Source organism: Nannospalax galili, unplaced genomic scaffold (genome assembly GCF_000622305.1).
Source record: "Nannospalax galili isolate Female #2095 unplaced genomic scaffold, S.galili_v1.0 scaffold444, whole genome shotgun sequence".
Classification (NCBI taxonomy): Eukaryota; Metazoa; Chordata; class Mammalia; order Rodentia; family Spalacidae; genus Nannospalax; species Nannospalax galili.
Genome location: NW_008354022.1, coordinates 3528843 through 3544457, shown reverse-complemented (window position 1 = coordinate 3544457; position 15615 = coordinate 3528843). Strand labels below are relative to the sequence as shown.

Genomic DNA, 15615 nt, shown 5'->3' with positions numbered 1-15615 from the left:
CACCCCAGCCCCTCACTGGGGGATTCTAGGCAGGTGCTCTACCTCTGAGCCGCACCCCAGCCCCTCACTGGGGGATTCTAGGCAGGTGCTCTACCACTGAGCCGCACCCCAGCCCCTCACTGGGGGATTCTAGGCAGGTGCTCCAGTACTTCATTACATCCCCAGACTGTTCAATATGTAAATACCCACTATTCCCTTTCTCTGGGAGGACTGTTATGTCCATTTTAGAGTTCAGAAAGACTGAGACTTATGCAGATATGTTAAGGTCATAGAGCCAACAAGGGACAGGGACAGAGATTAGGGATAAGTGTCAAATTCACGCCCCCAGAGTTGCATTCCACTGTGGTTTCTGGACTGACACAGCCACCACTTCTTGTGTGCTCTGTGGATATTTATTTTGGTGAGTTGACTCACTGGTACTTATCTCCAAATCCAATTCTTGTTCCAAGGATGTGTGTGGCCCCAATTAAGGTTTTGGCTTGGCTTCTCATTCTCTACCCAGTTAGGAGCTCCAGCTGGGCTCTGAACACATCATTCCTAACCTCTGGGCTCAGTGGAATCTGCTGGCTTTCGTCTGATCTCTTCCTTTCCCACCCACTTTCCAGCAACTACCAGTCACGTGGGCTCTCATTAATCACTTCCAGGGAAGAAAGTAGACAATATAATCGCTCCCTGCACACCTGTCAGGTAGACACTGCATCAAGAGCACGTTTAAGGTTGTTTTTAGTTCTGATCAAAGTGATTGAAACAGATGTACCTCGTGGGTTTTATTAAATGGCAGGGAAAATTACCCATCAGATGTCTGACTTGCTCTGTGATTTGTCTGTATGCAGATGATGCTGCCGTTAACCCATCTGATAAACAACTCTTTAGTTCACTGATCAATAGTGAAGACTGGGTAAGTGGGAGGAGGGAGGATCCATTTAAACACAGACACAGAATAGTGATGGTTTATTGTGACTTTCTCCTGATAGAAGGTTGGAAGTAATAGCTCCCCTTTGATAGAAAGAGGGGGATAGTGAAAGGAGAGAGGGAGGAAAAGAGGGAGGGAGCGAGCAAGAGAGAGAGAGAGAGACCATCTGCTTCTCATTCATTTACTTATTTATTTATTGATTCAACAATAATTGACTGGACACCTGTCACATCATGTGGCAGGTTCATTGTTAGGTGACTTGGATGGATCTACTTGTCCTTCCTTTAGGAAGCCCATAGTTTACATGGAGAGAGGGGCAAGTTCATAAGGAAATGTAGTAGGGGGTCTAGTCGATAATTGACCACTCAGTAGGGCTATGTCTATGGATGTGTGTAGAAGACAAGCTTCTAGATGCCTCCCAATGCTGTCTCCTGATTCCTTCAGTGTAGACTGGATCCAATGGCTTGCTTCTAAGAAGCAGAATGGTATTTGGGAGCTGGGGTGATGGCTCAGTCTGTGAAGCTCTTGCTGTGTTAGCATGAGGATCTGAATTTGAATCCCCAGCACCCATGTAAAAAGCTGGACATTGTGGTGCATGTCTGTAATCCCAGCACAGAGATAGGTGGATCCCTGGAGCTTGCTGTTCAGCCAATCTTGCCCAATTTGTGAACTCCTGATTCAGTGAGAGAGTCTTATCTCACAAAAACAACACACACACAAGCACGCACGCACACACACACACACACACACACACACACACACACGGTTCTGGAGAGGTGGTTCAACAGTTAAGACCACTGGCTGCTCTTGAAGAGGACTTGGGTTCAGTTCCCAGGGCTGAACCTTATGGTGGCTAACAACTGTCCATAACTCCAGTTCCAGGAGATCTGATGCCTTGTTTAGTCCTCTATGGGCATTTCATGTATGTAGTGCACTTATATACATGCAGGCAAAACACTCATACACCTAAATTTTATAAAAAATATTTTATTGGTCTGGAGAGATGGCTCAGCGGTTAAGAACACTGATTGCTCTCGCAGATGACTCAGGTTTGAATCCCAGCACCCACATGGCAGCTAACAACTCCAGTTCCAGGGAATCCAACAGCCTCTTCTGTCTTCGGTGGGCATTGTACGACACAGGTGCACTTACCTACATGCAGGCATAACACTCATACTCATGTGTGTATTGCCTGCATGTAGGTAAATGTGTGTAAGTTGCCTACGATGTTCTTATTTAGCAGCAGGAGGCTAAGGCAGGAGAGTTTACAGATGAAATGGGACCTACCACCAGAAGGACACAGAAAGCTCCCCGATAACCTATGGCTAATTACATTAATATGCTGTGGTGGTTTGAATGAAAATGTCCCCCATAAGCTCCAAGTAGTTGGACATTTTTTTGGACATGTTTTCCCCAGTTGGTGGCACTGTTTTGGGAAGTCTTAGAAGGTGTGGCTAACCTGGACGAAGCACGTCACTGGGGGCAGGCTTAGAGAGTTCTTAAGGCTTGCTGGATCTCCAGTTGCTCTCTTGCTTCCTGCGCCTGCGTGATGATGTGAGAGCTTAGCTTTTGCTGCTCTTACTCTAGCTACTTCCAGCCACCATGCCTCCCTACCATGATGGACTGTAATTCCCCTGGAACCGTAAGCTCAAATAAACTCTTCCTTCTATAAATTGCTTTGGTCAGTGTTTCTATCACAGCAACAGAAAAGTGACTAATACATATGTCAATTGCCTCTACAGGTCCCACCTGTTAATACAATCTGCTGCTTGGGGGTGAAATTTCTAACAGATTCTCTTTTAAAAGATATTATTTTAAATTTTAAAGTGTGTGTGTGTGTGTGTGTGTGTGTGTGTGTTGTATGTGTGTCTCTGTGTGTCTGTGTGAGTACATGCAGTTGTGAGTGTAGTACCTACAGGGGCCAGAGGAGAGGGTATTAGATCCTCTGGAGTTGGAGTTACAGGCAGTTGTGAGCCACCCAATATGGGTGCTGGGAACTAAACTCAGGTCATTTGTAAGAGCAGTACGTGCTCTTAACTACTGAGCCATCTCTCCAGCCCCTTAACAGACTTTCAAACCATCAAATCCTCCTATTTTATCCCTGTTGAAACTGGCTGTCTTGCCTCTAACAGAGCCTGCGACCTCCTCTGTGCTCATAAGATCCTTACTTCAGCCTACCTTCTCCTCTGGGTCTGGGATGCTGCAAGTTAGGGATGCCCTTTCCTTCATTTCTGACCTCACATTGCTTCTGTGGCAGAATTACTTTGGTTTGTCTTGGGTTCCCTCTTTGGGGTGAGTATTCTCCTTTTCTCTCCCTCTCTGTATCTGTGTGCATTGCATCTCCCAGGAAAAGTCTCATGTATCACCCATCTGCAAACAGTTACTAAATTGCCTCAAATAGGATTGCTCTTAGAGGTAATGAAAAGGCTGCAAAGTTAAATTAACAAGTCATAATGAGTGGCCCCAGGGGGTGAGGCAGTTTTCCTCAGAACCATTCACAGCAAAGTTACCACCTACTTATTAAAGATGAACATTCAGGCCTGGGAAGATGACTCTGTGGGTGAAGAGTTTTATATAAAAGCCTGACAGCTGAGTTTAGATCCAAGAATCCTAAAAGCTGGCCATGGTAGGGCACTTCTGTAACCCAAGCACTCTACAGTCAGATGGTTGACTCCCCAAAAGGTCATGGGTTAACTAACTCTGGGTGTCTCAAACAAGATGGAAGGTGAGAATCAACACCTAGGGTTGTCCTCTGACCTTCATAAGCCCACTATAGCACAAATGCACCCACAATCACACACACGAACATGTACCCACACACATGCACATATACACACACAGAAACAAATGCACATTACATGACTTATTCAGAGCCCCTGAACCAGAATACTGGGGGAGATGAGACACAGGTATCCGAACATTTAGCCATAAAGGCCAGAGATCAGTGAGAAAGCACAGAGCATGAAGGAAAACATGCTTATAAATACCCAGCCCAGAGGTTCTGGGTTCAGAAGGTTCCCGGATCCCAGGCTCGTGTGTCCTATGGGAAAAGATGTGGTCAGAAATAGAAATAGAGAGCTTGTAAAGAAAAATACTCCCAAGAATGGGGTGGGTTATGAGCTGAAGAAAGAGCCCCTAAAGTCTCAGCCATAAAGTGTCTAGCACCTTATAGGATCTTTATTGTCCTTACCTATCCTTGTCACCTCATCCTGCTTCTTAGAGAAGTTCAGGTGAGGGAGGGTCTCCTGTCTTCTTCAAGCTGGCTTCTTTCATACTTCAATCTTAAAAAAAGAGTTATTTATTTTAAAAACTTAAATGTATGGATGTCTGTGTGTTGGCATGTGCATGTGATTATACGTGCTGAGGAGGCCAGAAGAGGGTGCCAGATCCCCCAGAGCTGGAGTTACAGGTGGTTGGCCTCATGTGGGTGCTGGGAACTGAACTCTAATCCTCTACAGGAGCAGCAAGCACTCATCACCACTGAGATAGCCATTCAGCTCCCAAGGCCCCAAATCTTAAAGTTTCCACCACTTCCCAATAATGCTCAGGGTTAATCAAATGCTTCAAGTTTCATCTTAATGTTTTGTCCTCTCTTCAATCCTTCTTTTAAACAATACTTATCCAAGGACATCCTCTTCACTTCTTAAGCTCTCAAACAGATCCTTTTCTGCAGGAAAAGAATGAGTGCAGCACAGATGAAAGAGTTCCCTTAGGTGGCTGCCCAAGGGCACCACAGAAGGGCTATACCCAGACCCCGAGGGCACCGAGGAAGGGCTATACCCAGACCCCGAGGGCACCGAGGAAGGGCTATACCCAGACCCCGAGGGCACCGAGGAAGGGCTATACCCAGACCCCGAGGGCACCGAGGAAGGGCTATACCCAGACCCCGAGGGCACCGAGGAAGGGCTATACCCAGACCCCGAGGGCACCGAGGAAGGGCTATACCCAGACCCCGAGGGCACCGAGGAAGGGCTATACCCAGACCCCGAGGGCACCGAGGAAGGGCTATACCCAGACAGAACTGTGTGAGAACTCTTCCTGGGAGACAAGTTCCCACTCTGCCTGCACCTGGCTCTAGGCTCTTCGTTCTCCCAGCATGAGACTCCTCAGGAAATGCCAGTTTCTAGGGGACCATTGTTTCAATAGACTGACAGCCAAAGGGAGTAACACAGGTATCTCCTTACAATATGTTAAATTTTTTGTCACCAGGCCTGGCAGCCTCTAACCACCATCTCATGGACCCTCTTTAAAATATCTTCCTCCTGCTAGGATGGTTTAATGAATCACAGAAGGCCATGCCATTTGCCTCTATTAACCGTGGGCTGGGCTGACCTTCAGAACTGTGTGAGAACTCTTCCTGGGAGACAAGTTCCCACTCTGCCTGCACCTGGCTCTAGGCTCTTCGTTCTCCCAGCATGAGACTCCTCAGGAAATGCCAGTTTCTAGGGGACCATTGTTTCAATAGACTGACAGCCAAAGGGAGTAACACAGGTATCGCCTTAGAATATGTTAAATTTTTTGTCACCAGGCCTGGCAGCCTCTAACCACCATCTCATGGACCCTCTTTAAAATATCTTCCTCCTGCTAGGATGGTTTAATGAATCACAGAAGGCCATGCCATTTGCCTCTATTAACCGTGGGCTGGGCTGACCTTCATGTGACCCCAGCCTGTCACATCAAGCAGATTAGCAAAGCTAAAATGGTTATTGAGGTTCCAGAAATCCAGAGGTGGCAGCTCCCTTAAGGAGCTTTCTCCTAAGTCTCAGTGCTAATCTCTTTTCCTTTGGAAATTCTGCGTTAACATCCTCTCTTCCCACGGGGAGGTGTTGTTTCCAGGGATGGTTGGTCTGACAATAGACAAGCTAAGAGAAACATCTGTAAGTCCTGTTTCTGCAGCTCTGGTCTTTCTTTCTGGCTCCTGGGAGGTCTCTCATTGCCAGTCCAATGGGATGGCATGGAGCAAAGAAACCTTTGAAGTGGAAGTCTCTTGCACTAATGGCATAATTACTCCAGGAAACCATTTACAAAGTAATTATGGGCTATTGTTAGCAAGCTCTAGCTTTTTTTTCCTTTCCCTTCCTAAGCAATGAGGCTTAGCTCAGTGACTATGGGGAGGGGGAAGAAATAACAAACTATAATATGCATGCATTTAAAGAGGAGAGACACTTTTCTTGCAAACTAGTCTGTCCCCTTCTCCATTCCCCTAATGTAACAGCAGAAATGAACCCTGCCACACCCTCCCCATGGGCATCCACAGTGTTTTCTTCCCTGTTGGAATATTTCTGGTATTAAAATGCACTTTGGGGACTGGAGAGATGGCTCAGCAGTTAAAAGCACTAGCTGCTCTTGCAGAGGACCCACGTTCATTTCCCAGAACCCACTTCAGGCAGCTCACAACCACCTGTAACTCTGGGTCCAGGGGATCTGATGTCCTCAGACACTACACACACACACACACACACACACACAATTTTCTTAAAAAGTTTTTTTTTTCAGCATACAATTTTTTATTTATATGACTTGTTAAAAACAGGCATCCATACAGTGTGTCAGATCAGGGTGGAGGGGAGGGCAGGGTTGCGGGAGACGGGTGAGCTGGGAGGAATGAGCTCTGCTGGTAACAAAGCTCCAGATTCATTCCATTGTGGATTTCATAGTCTCCCAGAGACATGTGGTCCTTAAAATCTGTGTGGCACTTCTTCAGCACTACCTTATTCCAAGGAGGGCCAGTCTGGGCTGCGATCAGTTTCTTCAAGTCCCCAATGGTGTCATCAGTGTTGTGCTTCATGCACTCTTTCTTCTCGAGGTGGTTGTTACAAACCACCTGGATCATTCTGACTGGAGCAATGCCACAGCCTCCTTAAAAATTTATTTGTTTTTAGCCGGGCATGGTGGTACACACCTTTAATCCCAGCACTCAGGAGGCAGAGGCAGGTGGATCCTTGTGAGTTCAAGGCCAGCCTGGTCTACATAGTAAGTTCAGGTCAGCTGAGACTACAGGGAGACCCTTTCTCAAAAAGACAAAAAAAAATTATTTGTTTTTATTTTATGTGTATGAATGTCTTGTCTGCATGTGTGTAAGTATACCACATGTATGTAATACCCACAGAGGCCAGAAGAAGGTGTTGGATCCCTTGGAACTGGAGTTATTGTAGGTTGTGAGCCATCAGGTGGGTGCTGGGAACTGAACAGGCTCCTTTCTGCAAGAGCAGCCAGTGCTCTTAACTACTGGGTGATGTCTCCAGCCTCCCTCACATATAAAAAAACCTTTAAAAAAGACAATTTTGAGAATTGCTCATTGTAGCATTTGCGGAGAAAGGCTTTCCCCCAAGGATAGGGGGACTTTAAGGTTGTGTTGCCGATGTAATGAGAGCACAAGACTCTTCTGTGTAGGAAAGCTCTGGAACAGCTCTCTCTAGCACTTCCAGCCCAAGCTTCACTTTCTTCTTCCTGTCCCTACTCTCCTGGGATGCTCTTGAAATCCTGTCCTTTCTCTGAGTCCTTGAAGTCCGCTGTTATTCAGCTCACAGCCTCCCCTTGGCATGCTAATGGAGATGCATATTACAATATTAACTTTTAAAATATCGCATTAGCTCTCCGTCAGGATAAATGAGGTGTGTAGAAAAACTGTAACAGAGCATTAGCTTCTGTCTCCACTTAGCAAGTTGATTCCCTTCAGATGAAATCCTCAGAGCTACATGAGAAGATGCTTGAGGTGGAGGGCGCACTTCGTCCAGGGAAATCTAATCTGAATTTCAGGCAGAAGGGAGCATGGGATTGCTGAGCCTTGCCTGGAAGGGGTCTGAATCTGTCCAGGTCCCACTTGTAAACTTAACTGAAATTCCCAGAAAAAAAGGCACAACTGTTTTAAAAAGACTCTACAAGGCTGACGGATTGGTGAGAAGTGCGATTGTGGCTTAGAACATTATAGGTGCAGAGCCGACTTGTGTTGGGGTATCTTTAGCTCCTTAAATAGCCATTTATTTCCCACCCCTGTGAGAAATTATGACTTTAACATCCTCTTTGGACATAAAATCATGTTTTGAAATGTGCAAACAGACCCCAAAGGCTAAGAATACCATCGGACAGCATCTGAGGCCTAAGGTTGAGCTCCCTCGCTTTGCTGTAAGCAACTTACCTGATGTTCCCACCACTATATTTGAAAATGCCTTGATTTATAAGTTTCCTCATTCTGTTACTGTAAAAACTTCATAAGACTGTTACCTCATTGGAATATAGTATTTGGGGTAACCTGAATCTGTGTTCCTAGACCACTGTCACTTTTTTTGGCTCTAGAATAAACTATCACTCCCTTTGAGGTGAGAGGTGAGATTTTTGTATTGACACTCCTGATTCAGACCTCTGGATCCCAGAGGAACATGGGCATCTTCCAGGCATCCGGTAAGCAGAGCCAATGACAACAATTATGAGTATTTACACCCCAAGGTTCCCCAGTTTCTAGAAAGGGCACTCCGTCGGCAAACTTTGTTATTGAATCCTTATGGGGAGGAAAGGATTCACCTGAGATATCTGTCCTAGTTAACTCTGTCAACTTAATGTAGCCTATAGTCATCTGACAGGAGAGACTCAGTTGAGGAACTGATGAGGTTTCACATCCAAGTTTGTAGGCCTAAAGTCTGATGCCCTATGGCCTTGACCTGTGGTCATGTAGAGCCCAGGAATCCAAGTAAGTTAGGTAGGGCAGCCTGCAGAATTTTAGGAATGGCTCTCTGTCTGAGGCCAAGTTCAGCTACTGGTTATAGGAGTAGGTTGCACTTTGTGTACCCATTAAGCTGGGTTGCAGTTTTCTATGTTTGGAGAAACCTTTAAGCCAAACTCGAAGCATGTATGGAAACAGTTTTAGGCCAAACTTAACACACTACGATTTTTAAATTAGTGTATACAATTTGTATAAAATATCAGACTTCCTAAAGATATTTTTATAAATGTATATAATGTACTTTGACCATATTAACCCTCCATTAACTCTCTTTTTTCCCATTTCTCCTTTCTTTTCCCAAGTAGAAAAGAATTCTTTCATTCCTTATTATTTTTAAATTAATTACATGTTTTTAGTTGCTTTTAAAAGAATTTCATACATAAGTACAATGTCTTTCTATCATACACACCCTCCCTCCTCTCTTCAACTCTTTCCTTGTCCGTTATAGAATGCCTTGTTGCAGAAAGCCTACAGAAAGCCACATTATCAATCAGCCACTTCCCTCCCTCCTGGGAGGACTGTTGAGACACAGCCTGTTTCCCAAGACAGCCTGTCTCCTTGTCCCAAGGAGAGATCATAAACCCCCTATCTCTCAAGATAAACCAGGAAGAAGGTGTGTATGTCGGGGGAGGCATAACAGGGCCATAAACATCTCGAGAGTACTCCTGATCTGCACGTAGTCAGCCAGCCAAAGCTATGTCTTATATAAGCCCCAATAGCCCCTCCGTCAGGTCAGTAGTCACTTCTAGCATGCAGGAAGGCTGCTGTCCGCTGAGGTACTTTAATAAACTCAGTCTTGTCTCAGTTCAGGTATGGTCTCCTTTCTCTCGTATTGTTCCTGGATTCTGTGCCCTCAAAACCTAATAATTCACACACACACACACACACACACACACGCACACACACACACACGCATATATAAATACTGAGTCCAGCTAGTGTTTCCCATATGTACTTGGATGCAGAACTGACCACTGGGGCACTAGACCCATATTAGGGGGCTCGTCTATGAAGAAAACGGACTTTTCTTCTTTTAGCAGGGAGGAAAGTTAGTAGTTCTTCAACAAGGGGCAGGTCTTGAGAGCCCCTTCCCCCATCCATGGTGGAATGTTGACTGGTGTTGTCTTGTGCAGGTGTTGTGCAGGGAACCATACTGTTGCAAGTCCATGGGTGCAACATCCCTGTCGTGTCCAGAAGACAGTATTTCACAGCATTCTTCCTGGTCCTCTGGCTCTTACAATCTTTCTGCACCCTTTCCTGAGGTATTTCCTGAACCTTGGGTGTAGGGGTTGTATTATAGGTGCCCTGCAAACACACACATACACATAATTAAAAATAATAAATAATACTCTTAAAATTACTTTTGTTTTGTCTATTTACTTAATTACATTTGTGTGTGTGTGTGTGTGTGTGTGTGTGTGTGTGTGTGTGTGTGTGTATGGAGGTCAGAGAACAACTTGCAAGAGTCTGTTCTTCCCCTCTACCATCTGGAGATTGCACTCAGGTCATCAGGCTTGGTGGCAAGTGCCTTTACTGGCTGAGCTCTCACCAGTCCTCCTGATAGTAGGTAGAAGGTTGACCTTGTGGTTGTATAGAATGTGGATGTGGTTTGGGGGATGGGAACAGGGAGGCCATGCCTGGAAGCAGCTGCCTGCACGTGAACATCTCAGGGCTGAGTTTGTAATCAGTGCCCTGCAGAGTCACTCTCAGCCTCCTGCCTGATGCCAGCATCCCTGGAGATGCTGAGGTCTGCATTGTGCTGCGAGGTTGCAGCACTTCACTGTGACCAGATTAAGTCACCTATTGTATGGAGAAATGAGACTTTCTTTGAGGCTTTTGTACAAGCAAATAGAATGTTTATTTGGGTCCCAGAAAACTGAAGACTCCTTGGAATTACTAGATGGCTTTAAAGTGCAGTTGATTGAAAGCCTTAAGCTTCTGAGTTGGATGGATCCATTCATAAGTCATAGGCTGTCAATTCTGAGGGTGGGATATTTGTATGTGTATATACATGTGCACGCACGTGTACATGTTTGTGTGTGGAGGCCAGCGAACAATCAAGTGTTGTTCCTCAGGAAACTTCTACCTTGTTTCTCTTTTAAAAAATGTATTATTTTAATTTTTTAAAAAATGTATTATTTTTATTTTATGGGCAGTTGTTAGCTGCCATGTGGGTACTGGGATTCAAACCCGGGTCTTCTGCAAGAACAGCTATTGCTCTTAAACACTGAGCTATCTCTCCAGCCCCTGATTTTATTTATTTTTATTTTTTCTTTCATACTGAGATTTTATTGGTTGAGGACCAGTAAACAAACATTTCAACTTGTTCCCAATTTTTAACACACATACTAAAATCTAAAGAATCATGTATTATGTTTTTTTTTTCTTTTTGTCTTTTTGAGACAGGGTCTCCCTATGGCTCCAGCTGTCCTGGAACTCACTGTGTAGACCAGGCTGGGCTTGAACTCAGAGATCCGCCTGCCTCTGCCTCCCAAGTGCTGGGATTAAAGGCGTGCGCTACCACACCCGGCTATGTTTCTTTTTAAAAGTTATTCCAGCGATGTTCCAGCTTCAGACTTAGTGGTAAATTTTCCTTAAGAGGACCCCATGTAAAAGTATCATCAAATGCTAACTGACAGTCCTTACCTCCACTGAAATTTTTAAAAAATATTTTATTTTTTTTTAATTTTTTAAATTTTTTGTCTTTTTTGAGACAGGGTCTTCTTGTAGCCCCAGCTGTCCTGGAACCCACTATGTAGACCAGGCTGGCCTCGAACTCACAAAGATCCACCTGCCTCTGCCTCCCAAGTGGTGGGATTAAAGGCGTGTGCCACCACGCCCGGCAATATTTTGTTATTTTATGTGTATGTGTGTTATGCCTGCATGTAGGTAAGTGCACCTGTGTCGTGCAATGCTCTGGGAAGACAGAAGAGGCTGTTGGATCCCCTGGAACTGGAGTTATGGACAGTTGTTAGCTGCCATGTGGGTGCTGGAATTCGAACCCAGATCTTGTGCAAGAACAATCTGTGTTCTTAACTGCTGAGCCATCTCTCCAGCCCCTACCTTGTTTTTTGAGATAGGGTCTTTCACTGTCCTGGAGCTTGCCATGTGGGCTAGGCTGGGTGGCTAGTGAGCCCAAGGGCTCTGCTTCTCCAGTGTTGGGATTATAATCATTCACCACCACATTGGGCACCCTCTCACGCCCACTTAGCTGAGGACCAAACCCAGGGCCTTGCACTTGCTAGGCAAGTGTTCTATCACTGAGCTAAATTGCCAACTCCCATAATGGGTTTTTAAGACATGAGTTCTGGTGATTGAATTCAGATCCTTATGCTTATACAAGCATTTACCATCTAATTATCTCCCTATCCTTGAAGGCAGAATATTTTTGTTGGGAGTGAACTTTCAGGAAGGAGCCTTGAGTGTCTGCTGGGACACACAGGCTATCTCCTCCACCTCATTGCTTACAGCATTGTGCACAGGGCAAAGAACGTCTGGTTCACAAGGGACGAGGGTCCGGGGCTAGTAGCGGTATTCTACTTTTCTTTTCCTTTCTCCTTCCCTCCTTCCATTTCCCTTTTCTTTCCCTTCCTTCCTTTTTCCTCACTCACTGTCTCTCTCTCTCCTCTCTCTCTCAGCAGGCTATATCTCCCAGCCTAGCCTTGAACTTGCTATGTAGCAAAAGGTGGTCTCTATATTTTTTGTTATTTGACAACTCATATATCCCCCCAGCCCCTGCTCCTTTCTGGGTCCAACACCTACCATCATGTTCTCTTTTATTCTTTTTTTAATATACTGCTAAGTCCAATTTGTGATGCATGGACATGGAGTCACCCACAGGAGAATGAGTAACCTGCCAGGGGTCACACCTGAAAAATTGAGTCCACCTCCCCCTGTAGCCATTAACTGCCAATAGCTCCTCAGCTAGGGGTCAGTACTCATGAGCCCCTCCCCCTCCATGCTGGAATGTTGACTGGCTCGATCTTATACAAGTCTTGTGCATGTGGCCATAGCTGCTGTGAGTTCATGAGTTCAACAGCCATGTCATGGCCAGAAGTCAGCATTTTACAACACTCCTCTGCCTCGAACCATGACTCTGTCCAGCAGAATCCAGGAAGAACGACACTGACACCAAGGCAGGGTTCAAGCTTCTTCCTCTTTATTGCGCACTTCAGCTCTTTATATAGCGTTCTCAACAGCCCTCCCTCCAGCCAGGACCAATCAGGGCGCTCACACACACACACGCAGCAGGCAGGCAGAGTGGCAGCCCATTGGGCCACGCAGCAGGGTCATGCCGGATGACGTCTCTAATCAGGCAGGCAGCACATGATCGAGCTCATCCCGGTTGCGCAAATTGAAGTAAACAAGCGACGGTCACGAGACTTGGCAACCAGCCAAGGCGCCTCAGGCAGGAAGCTTGGAGTCACGAGACTTGGCAGCTAGCCAAGAGTTGGAGTCACGAGTCTTGGCAGCCAGGGAAGGCCATTTTTGGCTGACTCGGCCGTGCTCGCTTCCCACACTCCTCCCCATCTTCCAGCTCTTAAATTCTTTCCTTCCCCCACTCCATGATGTTCTCTGAACCTTAGAGAGGTTGATAGAAATGTACAGCTTTGGTGTGAGCACTCAAGAGTCACTTATTCTCAGTACTTTGACTAGTTATTGAGTCAAGGCAGTCTTGAACTCCTGATCTTCCTGCCGCCACTCCTCAGTGCCTGGATGATGGGCGTTGTACATCCCCACACGCAGCTTCACTGTATTTTTTTTTTTTTTTACCACTGTGTCCTTGCAGCAAACAGTCTGTTTTACCTAACAATGTTATGATGGGACTTGGGAGACAGCTTGGCTAGTAAACTGCCTGCCTTGCGAGTGCAAGGACCTGAGTTCCATCCAGCCCACATTAAAACAGACAGACAAAAAGCCAGGTGTGATGCATATGCTTCTAATCTTAGGGAGGCAGGTGGATTCCTGTGGCTCTCTATTCTAGTTGGTGAATTCCAGGCCAGTGAGAAACCCTGGGCCATGACTCAAAACCCAAACCAAACCAAACCAAATCCAAAGTGGATGGTGCCTGAGAAATGACGGCAGAGTTTGTCTTCTGGCCTCCACACGTTCGCATGTTAACCTGTACCCACACACAAATACACACGCACACATATATACACACCCGTGTACACACACATACACATACACACAAAATCAAACACAAACACATACACAAATATGCAACACATACACAAACACACGTACATAAAGCATGCACACATACACACACCACGCACACACAGAATGCTCTGATGAAGTACAAGGCTTGCTGACTGCACTCCCTCCCCGTCCTTTCATACATGCTTTTCCTATATTCTGAATGATCGAATACACACTGGATTCAGCAGCTGCTTTGAGAAATCCTGGCAGTTGTTCAGGTTGTAAGCTGAACTAGACTTTTTTGTTTGTGGACACATTTTTAATGAAAGAACTACTGGTGGACAGGCTACAGCACGCATTTCCGTGGAAACCAGCAAAGCCACTTTAATTAAACAGCATGCAGGATTTGTTGCCAGTGATAAAATGGAAACTCCTAGCCTGATCATACAGGAAACGCATCTGCCGCCGTGAGGGAGATGACTTCCCAGTGTGGAGTAACCTTTCTGATCTGATTGCTGGCAATACGAACGAATATGGCCCTTCAGTATTGTGTACTAAAGACTGTCAGTGCTGAGAATGCCTGTGCTACTCACTGAGCTGAAATTCAGAATGACCAAGTCCTGATGTTACAAATTCAGGTCCCGACAAAGGGATTCAAAGTGGAGGGTAGATCAATGGATGTCAGTCTAACGGAGGAAGAAAGACTTGTTTGTATGCTTTAGATTCCAGATACCACACTGCGTCTTTCTCCCTCCCTCCCCCATTCTTCCTGCCTCCCTTCTTTTCCCTTCCTCCCTCTCTTCATCCCCTTCCTCCCTCCCTTCTTTTTCTTTCCTTCCTTTCCCACCTATTCCCTCTCTTTTTCTCAATCTTTCATTATTAAAGTTTTGCAATTTTCATACAATATATTTGATCCTATTTAGATCCCTTCCTCTATGTCACCCCCTTACTACCCCCTGCCTAATTTCATGTTATCTAGTCTCTCTCTACATCCATCCATCCATCCACCCATCCATCCATCCATCATTTCTCTAAAGGCCTGTAAAGTCAAACTTGTGATCCCAAATACGTCCTTCATTGTGGGTTCATCCGCTGGAGCCTGGTCAACCTACCAAGAGTCTCACCCTTAAATGACACTGAGTCTCTGCTTCCCAGCAGCCATTGGTTGCCAATAGCTCCTCAGGTAGGATTGGGGTTTTATACTTCCCAACATCTATGCTGGAATTTTGTCTGACTTGAACACAGAGACCCACAATTGATCAATGTGCAAAGAACAAGAGGCCACAAAGTGAATATCTGTGAATAGGACACCTGTATCAAACTTCTGCTTCCCAAGGCTCAGGGATCATTGTGGAAGAGGAGGGTGGAAAGATTGTAAGAGCCAGAGGTGGTAGGTGACCACAAAGAAACAGAGTTTTCCAGCCAGCTTGTCAGTTACTATGAATTCACAGCAATGGTGACAACATGCACAAGTCCCACATAACCTTAAGCCAGACTAAGTCCTTCCTCCTTGTTTGTTTTGAGACATAGCCTTATGTAGCTTAAACTGTCTAAGTAGCTGAGAATGACCTTGGACTCCTGATCTTCCTGCTTTCTCTTCCCCAGTGCTAGGATGGAAGGTTCACGCCACCACACCTGCTTTATTTTGTGCTGGGATGGAACCCAGGGCTTCCAGCTTGCTAGGCAGGCACTCTACCAACTAAGCTATACCCCCAGCCTTTCTTTAGCCCTCTTGACAGAGGAATTAATGTGCTTTACCCTTTATGCTCAGTGTTGTAAGTCACACAAACCTTAAGTACATTGCAAGATATATGTTTTGCTTAATATTGGCTCTTTGTTC

General features: G+C 45.6%; 1 protein-coding gene across 1 annotated transcript; it reads right to left on the bottom strand.

The window, feature by feature from the left end:
- Positions 1–6467: 6467 nt before the first annotated feature.
- Positions 6468–6746, bottom strand: LOC103748497 (ubiquitin-like protein 5). The gene has a single exon (XM_008851146.1). The coding sequence runs from the start codon at positions 6744–6746 to the stop codon at positions 6468–6470; it is 279 nt and encodes a 92-aa protein (XP_008849368.1).
- Between the last annotated feature and the right edge of the window lie 8869 nt (positions 6747–15615).